The following is a 15332-nucleotide window of genomic DNA, read 5'->3' on the forward strand; positions in this document are numbered from 1 at the left end:
CAGAATACTCATCCGAAAAGTTGACAATACGAATATTTGCTTACATTTCCAGTAATACATTTCTGGCTAGAAGAGAGAAATACTCAAAATAATAAACGAATACAAAACCAGTAAAAACTTGCAAGTGTAACGGTCAGTTTGTTTATATTGATAATTAAAATGAAATACGGAAAATTAAAAGCACCAGCAATCGATTCCTTAAATGTACTTTTTCCAATGCTATATTACAACTTTCTGATTTATTTAAATTGCAGCTACCATTTTTTGATCAGCTGTTTTTCTTGCTGGAAATCCCCGCTGGCAAAAAAACTTGTTACGCTCCCGGTTTACGAATTCTCTTTATAAACTAAAAACTATCAGGTACGCGAATTGACCTAATATCAAAATGACGAATTGTTTACTTTTTAATGCATATTGTGAAAAGCCAAATGAGAAAATGGCAGCTATTTTGTCAAGTACACATATAAAAAAACACTGATGAATTGTCCTTAACTACAGTTGTCCTTCATCTTTTATGCTAATATGATACAGAAGTATAGTTTTGATGAATCTGCAGACGCATTTCAGCATTCGCTATGGCAAAAACTCCATCGCTAAAAATCTCTTAATCAATTTTAGCTACTTTTTAGCGCTGAACAAAATGAAACGGATAATATTTGTCACAGCTTCCTTCAGATTTTAGCATGTTTGCCTTTGCTGAAAATCTCTATTTAGAATCAAATAAATTAATTAATACACATACCATTATTTTTTATTTATCTTATTTAATATAAAACAAACTATATCTCAAACTTATCTAAATTTAAAAATTATAAAAATATTCCCAACATTTTGTCTCGTAGACAGCTTTGAGGAGTGATTATAAATACTGTGAACTAAGAAATTGAATTATTGTAATAAAAGAAAATACTTCATATGATAAACATATATTCACAGAGCACTCATGTTGGCAACGCACTCATTTTCGAAGCGCTCCTTAAAATGTGAAGTTACTAGAGCATTTGGGGATTTGAATGCCAAAATTTAAATCAGAATGTAAAAAACAATGCAACAACAAAAATCAGATCATATGGACAACCAAACCATCAGGTCTGGTGTAGCAGAATTTTCCTAAGACATTATTGGCTACAAAAATTAAGATTTGAATTTAAGATTAATTGCCAAACATTATGATAACTTGTAGCGTTTGAAATTGTGGAGTTCGTTAGAGTTTTAGGGTTAGGGAGTCTTGGAATCCAGAAGCCGAATTGGTAAGAAGAACTATAACTCTACACTTCATGAGCGACAGCACTTATCAGCCAGTTTGCTACTGGGAGTTTTTAAGCTCAGTACGATACTGAAAAAGTTTGGACTGTGGCAACACTGATGCCACATAACTCCTGTTATCAATTGTTTACTGGAATATTAAAAACAGCTGTTCAAAGAAAAATAATGCAGATATGTGCAAGTAACGTAAATCTATTAAAATATGTGCATATATATAAACATTTTATACCAGGAGAAATATAATTATCGCGCATCTGTTCGAAAAATGGTAGAGGTGTAATGATAAATTTTTTTCAATGCACTTGTATTGCGCCGGCTATTAAATAGCAAATGTGTAAGTATGTATATATTAAAAATAAGATGAAAAATGTTTATAACGAAAATGAATTTTAATTACTTTAACCAGTCGTCTCACAAACGCATTTTGCCTTATTAGTGAAATCTGAAGATTGTCAAGTTTAACAAGTAATCCTAGTTTCTTATTTACAGGGCGTCAGCATCCAGCTTGATTCGAGACGGATATTAATCTTAAATTCTCTATTATATAAAATTTATCAATAAATTATTGAAAATGCCTCTTATGGCTCCCGCCAAAAAGAAAATTAAAATCATCGCACTGATTTCGATCTCTCTTATATTACTCGTCATTCTTTATCGGCCGTTAACAACTATTGTTTCTGGTGGGAGTCAACCAATTTCAAACTTCGTCAACTATGATTTGCCACTCGCGGGCTCAAGTTTTAGTGAAGATGTAGAAAAAGATACTTCTAGGGTGCCAACACATACACAAACGCAGCTCCTGCACCAGATTGCACATGCAAAAGCTCAACTTGCAATTTTGGAAGATCGAATACGTACTTTGGAATCAAGTACTCCTCGTAAATATCCACAGGTTAAATATTTAAATTACAAAAACCGGAAGCGCATTCTAATCTCAGGCGGAGCCGGCTTTGTGGGCTCACATCTTGTGGACACCTTAATGGTGCAGGGTCATGAAGTCATCGTAGTTGACAACTTTTTCACAGGTCGTAAACGCAATGTAGAGCATTGGTTGGGTCATGAAAATTTTGAATTAATTCATCACGATATTGTTAATCCACTGTTCATAGAAGTAGATGAAATTTACCACCTCGCATCACCTGCCTCACCTCCGCATTATATGTACAATCCGGTGAAGACAATTAAAACGAATACCATGGGTACTATCAATATGTTAGGACTAGCCAAGCGAGTTATGGCGAAAGTACTTATAGCTAGTACATCTGAAGTATACGGTGAGATTATATCTAATAATAATAATATAATTGTGATTGATAAGTTCAAGCATTTAAAAAATAAGTACACAGGGGTCATATGAATGTATGTATATAACTATGTGATTAACAGAAAGAAAACTTTGATATTCCATGATTTAAAGAATTTAGGAAATAAGCGCGGAACCGCCCTCTCTTAAGTAAACGTCAGGATATCTAACACAACTTCAAATTAGTCTTGCTAAGCTTGCTTTGGAAAATAATTTAAATCGGACAAAACCTCATTTATGTAAGAAGCTCTGTTGTTGTAGCAGTTTACCTTGCGAAGTGCGGTGAAGTCATCGTCAATTTCATATAATGGTAGGCCCAGAAAGCATGCTGTTTCGGTGGGTGGGTCAGGAGGGAATGGGAATGTTAGATGAGTAGGTTTACGAGAAGGGTCACGAGAATTGGTGGTTAGTGGTGTGCTTTCACATGCCGGACATATGTTGAGTATGTTGGGGTCTGGATAAGTAGGAATTTAACCTACGAAAGTATCCGACATATTTGTGGCAAAATAATTATTGTCTTACGATCAAATTATTAAAGGTCTGGGAGTGACCTTAGGGTTATTAACAGTCGGTATTAGTGTACCATCGACTACAACCATCAGTGGTAGTTTACCCACTTTCGTGTAGGTCGTAAAAAGGGCCACCGTGAACTTAGTCATAAACAATTTTAGGTCATTTACAATGTTGGCACGCATATAAAATTACACTAAGGAAGTTATGTAGTATAATTTGGAACTAAATAGTAGTATTTCTTTGATGATGAAAATGGACTTACACCACTTTCAAAAAAAGCGACTCAAATAGTAGCGGGAGATAAATGAATCACATTTAAACTTTATTTGGTAACTAATTTTTGTAACTTTAATTTGAAAGTGAAATCAAACTAAGCTTCAATCTTTCATATTTGCTTACTTAACAGGTGACCCAACTGTACACCCACAACCAGAAACATACTGGGGTCATGTAAATCCTATTGGACCACGAGCGTGTTATGATGAAGGCAAACGCGTCTCGGAGACACTCAGCTATGCTTATGCGAAACAGGTTATATATAATATTACACAAAACCACTTGTTATTTTGTTTAGCATGTTGAAAGATTTTTCTCATACCCTTAAACTATATGAATCCAATCCTTATGTAGTCTTCTCTGGTCGTTTATGTGAACTTGGTTTCTTACCATTCTCAGTGCTGCATCTCTTCAGTAGAAACAAAAAGTAATTTGACTTTATTGTGAGTGCACACGCATTTTTTTAAGGTCGAGTACGTAAAATTTCATCAATATCATAAAACTGCAATTCTCATGTAAGTGTAAATTCTTATTTACCTTAGAGTACCAGGAAGGTAGGGAATAAAACCTGTAGAATATTTTTTAGACGAAATTGGCAAAATTTTCTTTAAAATTTTTAATGTAACTGACAAATATATAATAACGAAGTACCTCCTATCATCAAACAAACAATCGGGGCACTCACGTACATATCTGCATCTACGTCACTGTTGAAAGTTATGATTTCGAAGTTGTAAGAGACTTCGTTTATCTAGGAACCAGCGTTATTACCGATAAAAATGTTAGCCTTGAAATCCAACGAGAATTTCTCTTGGCAACAAGTGCCACTTTGGACTTAGTACGCAATTGAGTAGTAAAGTCCGCTCTCGACGAACAAAGCGATAAAGTGTTAGTTTTGCCCGTCCTATCGTATGTCGCAGAAGCTTGAATGATGACAACATCCGATGAGGGATCCATTGGACTGTTTGAGAGAAAGATTCTGCTGAAGATTTTTGGAGCTTTGCGCATTAGCGACGGCAAGTATCGTAGGCGATGGAACAATGAGCTGTATGAGCATTACGACGGCATAGACATATCGCACCGAATAAAGATCCAGCAGCTTCGTTGGCTGGGTCATGTCGTCCTAATGGGTACAAACGCTCCGGCTCTGAAAGTATTCGGTGAGGTACAAGCTGGTGGTAGCAGAGGAGGAGCAAGGCCTCGTCTGTGTTGAAAATATGAGATGGAGAAGGATTTGGCTACACTTGGTATTTCCAACTGGCGCCGGTTAGAACGACTGACGCGCTTTGTTAAGCTCGACCAAAATCGCGTAAGCGGTTATCGCGCCAATCACAAAGAAGAAGATAAAATGTGTATATATGTACATATATTTTGAATATACTTGTAAATAAATATATATATATATATGTATATAATTGGCGCGTACACCCTTTTTGGGTGTTTGGCCGAGCTCCTCCTCCTATTTGTGGTGTGCGTCTTGATGTAGTTTCACAAATGGAGCGACCTACAGTTTCAAGCCGACTCCGGATGGCAGATATTTTTATGAGGAGCTTTTTCATGGCAGAAATACACTCGGAAGTTTGGCATTGCCTGCCAAGGGGCGACTGCTATTAGAAAAATCGTTTTCTTAATTTTGGTGTTTCGCCGAGATTCGAACTGACGTTCTCTCTGTGAATTCCGAATGGTAGTCACGCACCAACCCATTCGGCTACGGCGGCCGGGTAAATAAATACGATTTTTATAAATAGACGTGTTCGTTAACACACATTTTTTTAATACTTGCTCCTAGTTTTTGCAAGTAAGCGTTCGCTTTTTCTTTTTGGCCTTAAAGTTATATATCATTCAAAAATTGAGAGAGCAAAGTGACAGTTCGATGCAAGAGAGACGCTCATTTTAGCCAGGAAAAACTATCCATCACAAAAAGATAGCATCTGAAAGCATATGATTGAACTTTTTGTAAACAAAAAAATTATTTTTTTATGAAATTTGTCATTTTGTGCACTTTTCCCTTTGCGCCGGTGTGAAATTTGCAGTTTATAGTCAGAAGCGATAAGATGGAAAATTTATTCCATTTATATTATATTTAGAGTATGTAAAGTATATTTCAGAAGTATGTTTTGGACAACACAAAATTTTATAAACAAACTCAGCTGATATGTCTTCTTCAACCGGTTTATACAAGTTATAGAAAATTTTCCGTTCGTTAACTTTCTGGCTTTTTCTTCTCTTTGAGAGGAAATTTTCCTTTACGCTCTTGATTTTGATTGCTAGCTGTTGATTGCTAATTTTGTTATCGAACACAACTAATATATCAACCTCAGCGGCATCAGACAATTCAATTTTGTATAGCAATACTAACCTGAATATGAACCGAGTCACAGCATTAATACGATTTTTTGGCGTATTCCGACGCCGGCGTTACCTGATAAGTCTAAATAAATCTCTTAAATCTTAAATCAGATAATTACATATTTATTTATTCAGTCTGCAGAGAGATGTCGTACAGACTAATAAAGGGTTTTCCAATAACAGGTGTTATTTTGAATAGGATTGCGCTATCGATTAACGATTTTTTATGGTCGGAATTAGATGGTATTAATCTGGGCAACGTTTATTTTCAACAAGACGGCGCTACGTGCCACCCAAGCAACGAAACCATTGAGCTTTTACGGGAAAAGTTTGCGGACCGTGTTATCTCTCGAAGAGGTGATCACAATTGGCCACCGAGATCTTGTGATTTAACACCTTGTGACTTTTTTCTTTGGGGTCACGTGACAGAGAAGGTCTACGCCAACAGCCCAGGGTCGATTCAAGACCTCCAAGATGGAATTCGTGAGGCTATTGAGGACATAGGGCAGCCACTTTGCAATTCGGTTATGGACAATTTCATGAAAAGGATATTGTCCTGTAAGCCTGGTCATGGTGGTCATTTGCGTGATGTTATTTTCTATTATTAACGGTATACCTTCCTCTTAAAATGAAATAAACATCCGATCATTTATATTAAAAAATAGCATTTTTCTTTGAATATCAAAATAACACTTTTTATTGGAAAACCCCCAACAATTAGTTAAATTTTACAAATAGATTAAGTTTAAATTTCTTAATATTAACATTAAAATATAAATATAACATTGCTGTAATTATTATACAATCGGATCATTATATAAGTATATATGTATGTACATATATATAAGAGGATTAACCTTAGCGCCAGATAAAGAGTTCCAGAATTTAAGAACGTATCTTTCGCTTCTTTGCAGGAAAATGTGAAAGTACGCGTAGCACGGATATTTAATACATACGGTCCCCGGATGCATATGAACGACGGTCGTGTTGTTTCAAATTTTATACTCCAAGCACTGCGTAATGAAACTATTACTGTTTATGGCAATGGCAAGCAAACTCGATCCTTTCAGTACGTCTCTGACCTAGTGGATGGATTAATTTCTTTAATGGCTTCCAACTATAGTCAGCCTGTCAATTTGGGTAATCCAGTGGAGCATACAATCGAAGAGTTTGCGTGGATCATCAAAAAATTGGTGGGGGGTAAAAGTGAAGTGAAGCAAACAGATGCGGTTGAAGATGATCCACAGAGGCGCAAACCAGATATAACGCGAGCAAAGAAGTTTCTCAATTGGGAACCGAAAGTTCCTTTACAGGTTGGACTATATCGCACGATCGATTATTTCCGACGTGAGTTAGAAAGATCTGACCAATTTCAAAAAGACTCTAGGAAATATTTTGATTTTCCTGACATAGAACGTAACCAACAGAGCAGGCAGAATTTTGTACAAGAAAATAATTAGTGTAGTTCGACTGGAAAGGAGTAAAGTCAGATTCGGAAATTAAGTTCAATATTAAATCTGAAATTTCAATTATTAAAGAGAAAGGATTGATGGGCAGTAAATAAATAGTGTAAATAAATTAAGACATAAATCTAATTAAATAATTTAATATAGAGATAAAAAAATAAAAAAAATTTAAGAATTACAGAAATTATAATAATAATATAATCTTATGGATGGTAGCAACAAAAACGGTGATTCCAACGATTCCGCTCTAACTTAGTTAAACAATAGTCTCAAACTCACCAAGAATTAAAGATTAGTCTGGAAACTATTTGGAACCATTGGGGGAAGGGTAATTATGTCTATACTAATTTCATCGCTGAAATAAAGCGAACAAACGTTGAGAATTTGAAATTAGTTATTTAGCTTATTTCTCACCAATAATACTTTTTGTATTAAATATATACATCTAAAGCACCTGCTCGTAAAAAGAAAGAAGGAGATGTATCCAAATCTATCTCCAATAATAACTATCTATCCAATAATAACTAGATGGGAACTAGAATGAAACCTGAAAACTACCATATTTTTTTGCACACTTTTGTGAAAAAAATGTATTGGACGAGTTCGATGAAATAAGGAATCAAAGAAATTATTTAGAAATTTTCATTTAATTACTTATTATAAATATAAATAATCATATTAAAAAATCAAATCAACTAGCAGGAGAGGAAATTTAAATTTAAATTTAAAGAATAAATGCATACATCTTGCCATCACAAAGTTTGAGAGCAGTGGCTTAACATTAATGGAAAGCCTAACTAGTCTGCAATCTATTCGTGAAGCAATAACGAAGTTGGATAATAAAATATATTCTCTTATAAAATGGAGTTAATATTGCTGCTAAATGCTAAAACCGACAGGTGATACTTTTGTTAACAAACTTTCTCCTATTAAACTTACTAATTTTTTAAATATTAAATTTTTGTGTGATTTGAGCGTATATTTTCAGTATAAGGAATTTTTTGACAAAAACGTACGTCTTTTTGTTTGGAAATCTAAAAACACGCTATAGAGAAGACACAATAGAAGACTAAAGCCATTTGGAAGAATTTTATTTATGTTTTTATTGCCTTAATTGAATTAATATTGTTTTTTATGTATACATATGTATTTTCGATTTTTGATTTGATTTTTTACTTTAATAATAAACACAGCTTAACAATGAGTCTTTTTTAGATTACTTTTAAGTTTTAGTAGAATTTTTGTTAATTTGAGCTTTTTTAGTGCTTAATTTTGGTCGTCCCAATTATAACACCTGACGTGGGGTCGAATTCTTGACAAACTTTAGAATTTTGTTGAGTTTTAACATCTTTACATTTTGTTATAAATATTAAAACATTAAATTCCAGAAAAAACAGAAGTTTTTCCCAATATTGTTTTTACCTTTAGCCAGGTATGTACTCGTATATACGCACCCAAACACAATATTATTATTGTTTGATTAAGGTGCATTGTGGCAAATTAAATGATTTCCACTTTCTTCTATTTTTGGCTGTTTGTTTGGCTTTCGTCCAGGTGAGATTGTTGCTGGATCGTCCCCAGCGCCTGTAACCTTGAGGGTTCCACTCTAAGGCCATCGCTGGTATTTCCTGCGCTGGTTTTCTGAGACACCCAATTTAATTAATAGTTCATGTATTTATCCTGCAAACGCTCGCTTATCAACTCTGAATTCCTAGTCAACGTTACAAAGGCGCTCCTCTTATCCTCTATCAACTATGGCGTAGAAATATATGGCCAACATGCTCAAAATAACATCAAGCTCCTAGCGTCTCCTTACCATACTGCTTTCCGACGATCTTTACGTGCATTTCCTACTTCTCCAATAAAAAACATCTTGGCAGAATCAGGTCTACCATCACTAATCGACAATGTGGAGGGCAATATAAGGAAACTTTATCCTAAGCTTGCTTTCACTTCTAATGCTTTGCTACAAAAATGCTTTCACTCGGCAGATGTGCGTGTACGGACTCCTAAGATAGCTTCATCAATTTCCAAATGCGCCTCTTTTGCAAAAGACAATGGACTGCCCTTAAGACTATTATCGATGAGACATGGCCATCACCCGCCATGGGTGCTGAAAAAATCATCTTTTATAAACGACTTAATTTACATGCAAAAATCTAATACGACATCGGCAGAGTATTGCGCACATTTTTTAGAAATTTCATCTCGCTTTAAAAGCACTAGTTGGCAGCTAATCTTCACCGATGGTTCCAAAGCGAATTACACTTCCTTTGCTGTCGTGAAAGAGAATGGAGAGCCTATATCGTATGGACTACTACATCCGTTTTATTCAATTTTCACTGCTGAAGCAACAGCAGTTCTCTACGCCATGCAGTATTCGTCAAAATCGAAGGGGAAATACATTATATGCACAGACAGTATGTCCTGTTTTCAGGCCATAAAGAACTATAATAACTCCAACCACATTATTGGAACCATAAGAAATATCCTGATTTCTCACCCTCATAATATCAAAATCAACGGCAATACAATCGCTGATAATACTGCCAAGGATATGAGCATTACTCCTACGATCACATCAAATCTTTTATGTAAAAATGATGTTTATCGACTTATAAAGCAGCATAGGCAAACCAAACTAGAAGCTGACTGGTTTCACTATAGCCACCATTACTCCAGGATTAATCCTAATCGTACTAAACCAACTTATCTATCATTCCTCCCATCTAACTATACTACGCCATATACTCGCCTACGCATTGGTCACAGTGTAATCACCAATGCATATCTACTGCAAGGGAGGCAACCAAGCCTGTGTCCATTTTGTAATACTCCAGTCAGTATCCTGCACTTGTTTGCCTTTTGCCCTGGACTAGATAGACAAAGACAGCAGAATTTTGACGGTCATGATGCACTATCGCTATTAATTAACCCTTCCGATTCCAACATTTCGAAAATCTATAAATTTCTGAAGGACTCTGATCTTCTACGACGTATATAAACCAGGAATTCTTCACCAGCCAGCTGAAAGCCTTCGTTGCTAGCGCTGTGTTATCTTTTTGTTTATTTAGCAATTCTATTGTTATTTAAGCTTTTAAAAATAAAATGAATAAATAATAGTTCATGATACTTAATCCTTGTGGCAATTAACTTTTGAGCACTACATACTTTTTAATAAAATTAATTATTACGTCATATACAAGTCTTGCTCCTCACCAAATATCGCTTAAACTGTTTTCTCGTTTTGTTTTACACGAGATTATAAGCACTTTACTATGAATATTTTCTCTGCCACAAATTAGGAGCTTCATATAGAATTTTAACAAAAAATGACGGTAGCTATTCAATACCTTTAGTCGGACTTTTTATTCAAAATGGTTAACTCCCGTAAATCGTGCGACGGGCTTTTTGGCTAGTGCTTTAATAAAAGATTTCGCTTGTTACTGAAATTATGGTATTGATGCAAGTTTTTTTAATGTAAAGTATTCAATAAATAAAGGCGGCCGCCGTAGCCGAATGGGTTGGTGCGTGATCACCATTCGGAATTCACAGAGTGTCGTTGGTTCGAATCTCGGTGAAAGCAAAATTAATACAAACATTTTTCTAATAGCGGTCGCCCCTCCGCAGGCAATGGCAAACCTCCGAGTGTATTTCTCCCATGAAAAAGCTCCTCATAAAAATATTTGCCGTTCGGAGTCGGCTTGAAACTGTAGGTCCCTCCATTTGTGGAACAACATCAAGACGCACACCACTAATAGGAGGAGGAGCTCGGCCAAACACCTAACAGAAGTGTACGCGCCAATTATTTATTTTATTTTATTCAATAAATAAAAATAGTAATGAAGCAAGTAGGTTAGGTTAGGTTTTTTTGGCAGTTGGTTTAGAATAGCCAACTCACTTAGACCCTGTAGGTCCGTTGTGGTACCTCTGTGTAACACGGAAACCTCAGTGTTTATTCATAATTGGAACCATTTAAACCCATTTTATCCCAACACCAGATAGTTCCGTAAGAGAGTCGAAGGAATGTTTTCCTAACAACCTCGCTTTACTCCTAGCTAAGGCTGGGCAATTAAAGAGGAAGGGTTCTACAATTTCTTCCTCCATCTCGACTCTACAACTTCTGCAGTATTCATGAGAAAAAATTCTACCCTAGAAAAGTGACTACCTAACGGTCAATGACCGGTAACACAAGCCACGATTTTCGAGATATTCTCTCTTGAAAGGTTGAGCAATTCTCCTAACATTTTCTTATATATTTGCGATCAAGTAGAAGCAAATATGTAAGGTTTAATTCGGTCCGAACCGAACTTTATATACCAGCACACATTTTATTACAATTTAATTTGGGCTGGCTGTTAAATTTAAGGATCATCAAACTCCTATGCAATGAGAGTTACAGATTGTAACATTGACGGATGGAAATTTAGTCTCAACATATAAAAAAGTGAGTGTTTATCGGATCTCATATTCACGTCAGCTCTAAATGTGGAAAGCAGCAATACGTGTAAAGTCATTATACATATGTATATACGCTTTTACCTGGAAGTGGGCGCAGTTTTCAAATATTACTTTTGTCGTATTTCTTTCCTCGGGTGCATCATTTGTACCAAATAATATAAATGAGTAATTTCCGTCATTTATAACAGAGATATAAGGTTGTTTTATTTTTTGAAAATTAACAATATATGAGAGGAGGCCGTGGTTTTTTAACGAACGATTTCGACCATTCTGGTCAAAGAGAGCACATATTACTCATTCATTTTTGCTCGAGTTACCGCGCGCAGAGACGGACGGACACACAGATGGCTATATCGGCGCCATTAATTATTCTGAACACTTTGGTATATATGTGTCTGGTCTAGGTATTAAAAATAATAATTACAAACCGATTTTTTTCTGAATATTGGTTCAAATGTTGTTGTTTTTGTACACACCACACAGCTTAGCTGTCGTTGTTCAAAAGTATGGCATGTTTTTTATTTGTTGGCAGAAGGTATTTATTTTTATTCTCCGTCATCATCAGCCTCATTTGCTTTGCTTCTCTATCCAACTTAGAAAAGGCGGGACTAACCGCACGGTTGTTGAGTAGACTTATGCATTGAGTAAGTAATAATGACTTACTATGTCAATATCGTCGGTATGTGCCAGCAATTGTTCGCTATGCACAACTTAGCTGGTATTGTCATTGCCCAAAATTATTATTATTATAATTCCTATGGTTTCAGAAACAAAGGTCCTCAACCTACCATGTGCAATTTTACGCAGTCGTTTTAGCTTTGGGGGCATCGGGCTGTTGAAAGCAGAAGTGTTAGGAATGTAAGATACGTATGCATGCATACCACCTTGATCCAAAAGTTGCCGAAATATATTCGGAAAATTAAAAATACAAGTTTATTCCTCAAAAGTGATATTATCGCCTTTCGAAACATTTCGGGAACTCTGGAAGGCGGTCATCAGAGCCATCTCCGAGTTTTCCATACTTCCTTTCGACTGTTAAAAAGCGTTCCCGTATTGGTTTTTTGTCTCGATCAAACAGAAAAAAAATAGCATGACCCATATCAGGTGAATTCGATGACTGTTGGATGGTGTTCGTTTCGTTCGTGGTCAAAAATTCACGGATAATGTGCGACGGTGGGTTATCATGGTAGGAAATCCATGAGTGATTTTCTCACAAATCTTTTTCCCTTTTGTGATTTTTTGGCCATACTCCCCACTCACTCTCCTGATGTCTGGCGAATCGTACTCATAAACCCACGTATCTTCTCCAGTAATGATGCGTTTGAATAATAAAGGTCGGATTCAGCCTTCGAAATTATTTCTTTGCAGTTTTTCACATTAACCCAACTGTGGTTGTGTACACATGCCAATTGAGCAACATGCCAGTTGAGCAACAAAATGGCAGCTCTTTAAAAAGTAGACGACACAATAAAAAATATAATGCTATTTTTAAATGTATTTCGAATTATCTCATTACATTGTACAACACAAAAACCGAGCTTCTGACAATAAATTCTGGTAGTAGGAACGTGCATCGGCATCTGAAGGTTTAATACTGAATTTTATTAAGGAACATTTGTACATTCTTATTGCAAATCAGCATAAGAAACTATGTGATGCTTACATTTTAGATGTTTAACAGTTATGTGTGAGAAATAACGAGCACTATTCTTCTCAAAAAAATGTCTCTAACGAAATTAACCCTTAAACACATTTTCTCCTTTAACTTATTTCTGGCGTTTAAGTTGAACTTTGATCTTTGGTTAATGAAGGGATTTCTAGTGCAATTCTATGACACATATTTATGTGGTATATTTTTGTCCGGCTCCAAAATTTTTTTGCACAGTAAACTAAAAATGATTATTCTACGTTGTCCCATGTTTTTTTTTTAATATGCAAGTATGTTAATTTTTGTATGATGAAATAAAATTATCAAATGTCATCACCGAGCTTCAATGGATTTTAATAATTTATAAATTATTAAAAACAGAATTGAAAATAGTTTATTCGTATATAATCTTACATATGAAAATGTTAAAAAATTCTAAAATTTCCTTATGTTCTGGCATTTATTAAAAATAAATAATATGAAGTTACGCGTACATATAGTATATCATATGCTTCAACATATGAAAAATTGGGTTTTCGAGACTGAGTCCAATTCTAAATTCGAAGTATGCAGTTTTTTTCTACTTAAGTAAGCCCGAGAAGAATTATATAAAAAAAAATGTTTCACACAGTGTAATATTATAGTGACAAATATAGTGAATAGAATTATTTCTGAAACATAGTACTGATAGTTTTTTTTTGTTTATCAGGTTATCTTTTAGTTTATATAAAGGGTATTTCGATTGGCGCGGGTCGATTTTGGCGCCCTGTGGCAGCCATTTTGTTTTGGTGACATCTGTCAAATCTTTTGTTTATTATTCAGTTGTTTATGCCACATCATCATGGCAAGTTACACGATTGAACAACAAGTTCAAATGATAAAACTTTATTATCAAAATGAGTGTTCATTAACGCAAACGTTGCGCGCATTGCGCCCATTTTTCGGTAGACGTGGTGGCCCTTCCAATTTCTTATGGCCCATATTGAACCATATGGACCTAGACGACATGTGGTTCCAGCAGGACGGCGCTACGTGCCACACAGCAAACGCCATTTTATTCCATTTCAACATCTACCCGCCCTTATTAAAAAACCCTATAGATAGTGTATATTTTTTTTGTTAATTTGAAATAAAATAATTGCGATAAGTAGTTTTTTCATTTAAAAGGAGAGAGAAACGCACTCATATAGGAAATTTCGCGGTCCACTCTATTGGGCTTTTGGCTCCCATGCATTCGTCTTCGTAGTGTTGAGTTTGAAGGTATGATTTTTCCCTCATTAACAAGTGAGCCCACACTTCTTTTTCATAAGGTCGAAATTAGTCTGCATCCATTTAACAATATTTTCATTTGAACAGGAACAGTAATCATCCGTTTCTGTGCACTGAGCGTTCAAATACCGGTTTCTTATTATCGTTGACCTCAATTATTACGTCAATAACTATCTTCTAGATGATAATCATTTGTTCTCTAGTAAATGGTGATTTGCCTAGATCGACACGGAAAACTGCCAGTCCTACCATGTCAGCTACTTGGTTGAACGTCGGCTTGGTTGTATGGGGAGACACTCTAGACTTTTTACCCACTCTCTTAGCCTCAGACGCGCTTTTCGCGGTTTGCAGAGCCTTTTCTCTAGTCTGGCCGCTTAACAGAGAATTTGTTTTCGGTTGAAGCCTGATTTCATGTCCAGAATTTTGAGGTCTGAGCCTATGCCAGTATATCCCGACTTTTCGGAGATGACACCAATTTTGTCACCACATAAGTTGTCAAAGTCCGTGGACTCGAGACATGAATCTTGTTTCGAAGGTTTTGGCCTAGGAGACAAGAGTGATACATTATATCATCACCAGCATATGCTGATTGTTGTTAAACAACTACCCCTGCAGGCGTTGTTAACAAGTGGCTGGGTGCATGTCCAACAACGTTGTACGTAGCCGAAACGGCCATATTGTCCTTCGTCCTTTTGTTTTTTGTCTAACTATTTAATGATTTGTAATCCATATAAGATCCCACGAGTAGTAGGTAAAGGAAGTCACCCCCAGCAGAGCTCTT

The 15332-nt window shown here is 35.6% G+C and overlaps 1 protein-coding gene across 3 annotated transcripts; it reads left to right on the top strand.

The window, feature by feature from the left end:
* The first annotated feature begins 1252 nt into the window (after positions 1–1252).
* On the top strand, positions 1253–8377 carry LOC129241460 (UDP-glucuronic acid decarboxylase 1). 3 transcript variants are annotated; one of them, XM_054877791.1, is made up of 5 exons: positions 1253–1447; positions 1499–1600; positions 1756–2540; positions 3489–3613; positions 6622–8377. In XM_054877791.1, exons 3-5 carry the CDS (start codon positions 1838–1840, stop codon positions 7165–7167), a joined length of 1374 nt encoding a protein of 457 aa, XP_054733766.1. In that variant the 5' UTR covers positions 1253–1447; positions 1499–1600; positions 1756–1837; the 3' UTR covers positions 7168–8377. The 3 variants fall into 3 exon arrangements, with proteins under 3 accessions (XP_054733766.1, XP_054733767.1, XP_054733765.1); XM_054877792.1 differs by having other exon boundaries at positions 1253–1604; XM_054877790.1 differs by having other exon boundaries at positions 1253–1600.
* The last annotated feature ends 6955 nt before the right edge of the window (positions 8378–15332 follow it).

The sequence above is a fragment of the Anastrepha obliqua genome, chromosome 3 (assembly GCF_027943255.1).
Source record: "Anastrepha obliqua isolate idAnaObli1 chromosome 3, idAnaObli1_1.0, whole genome shotgun sequence".
In the NCBI taxonomy this organism is placed as follows: Eukaryota; Metazoa; Arthropoda; class Insecta; order Diptera; family Tephritidae; genus Anastrepha; species Anastrepha obliqua.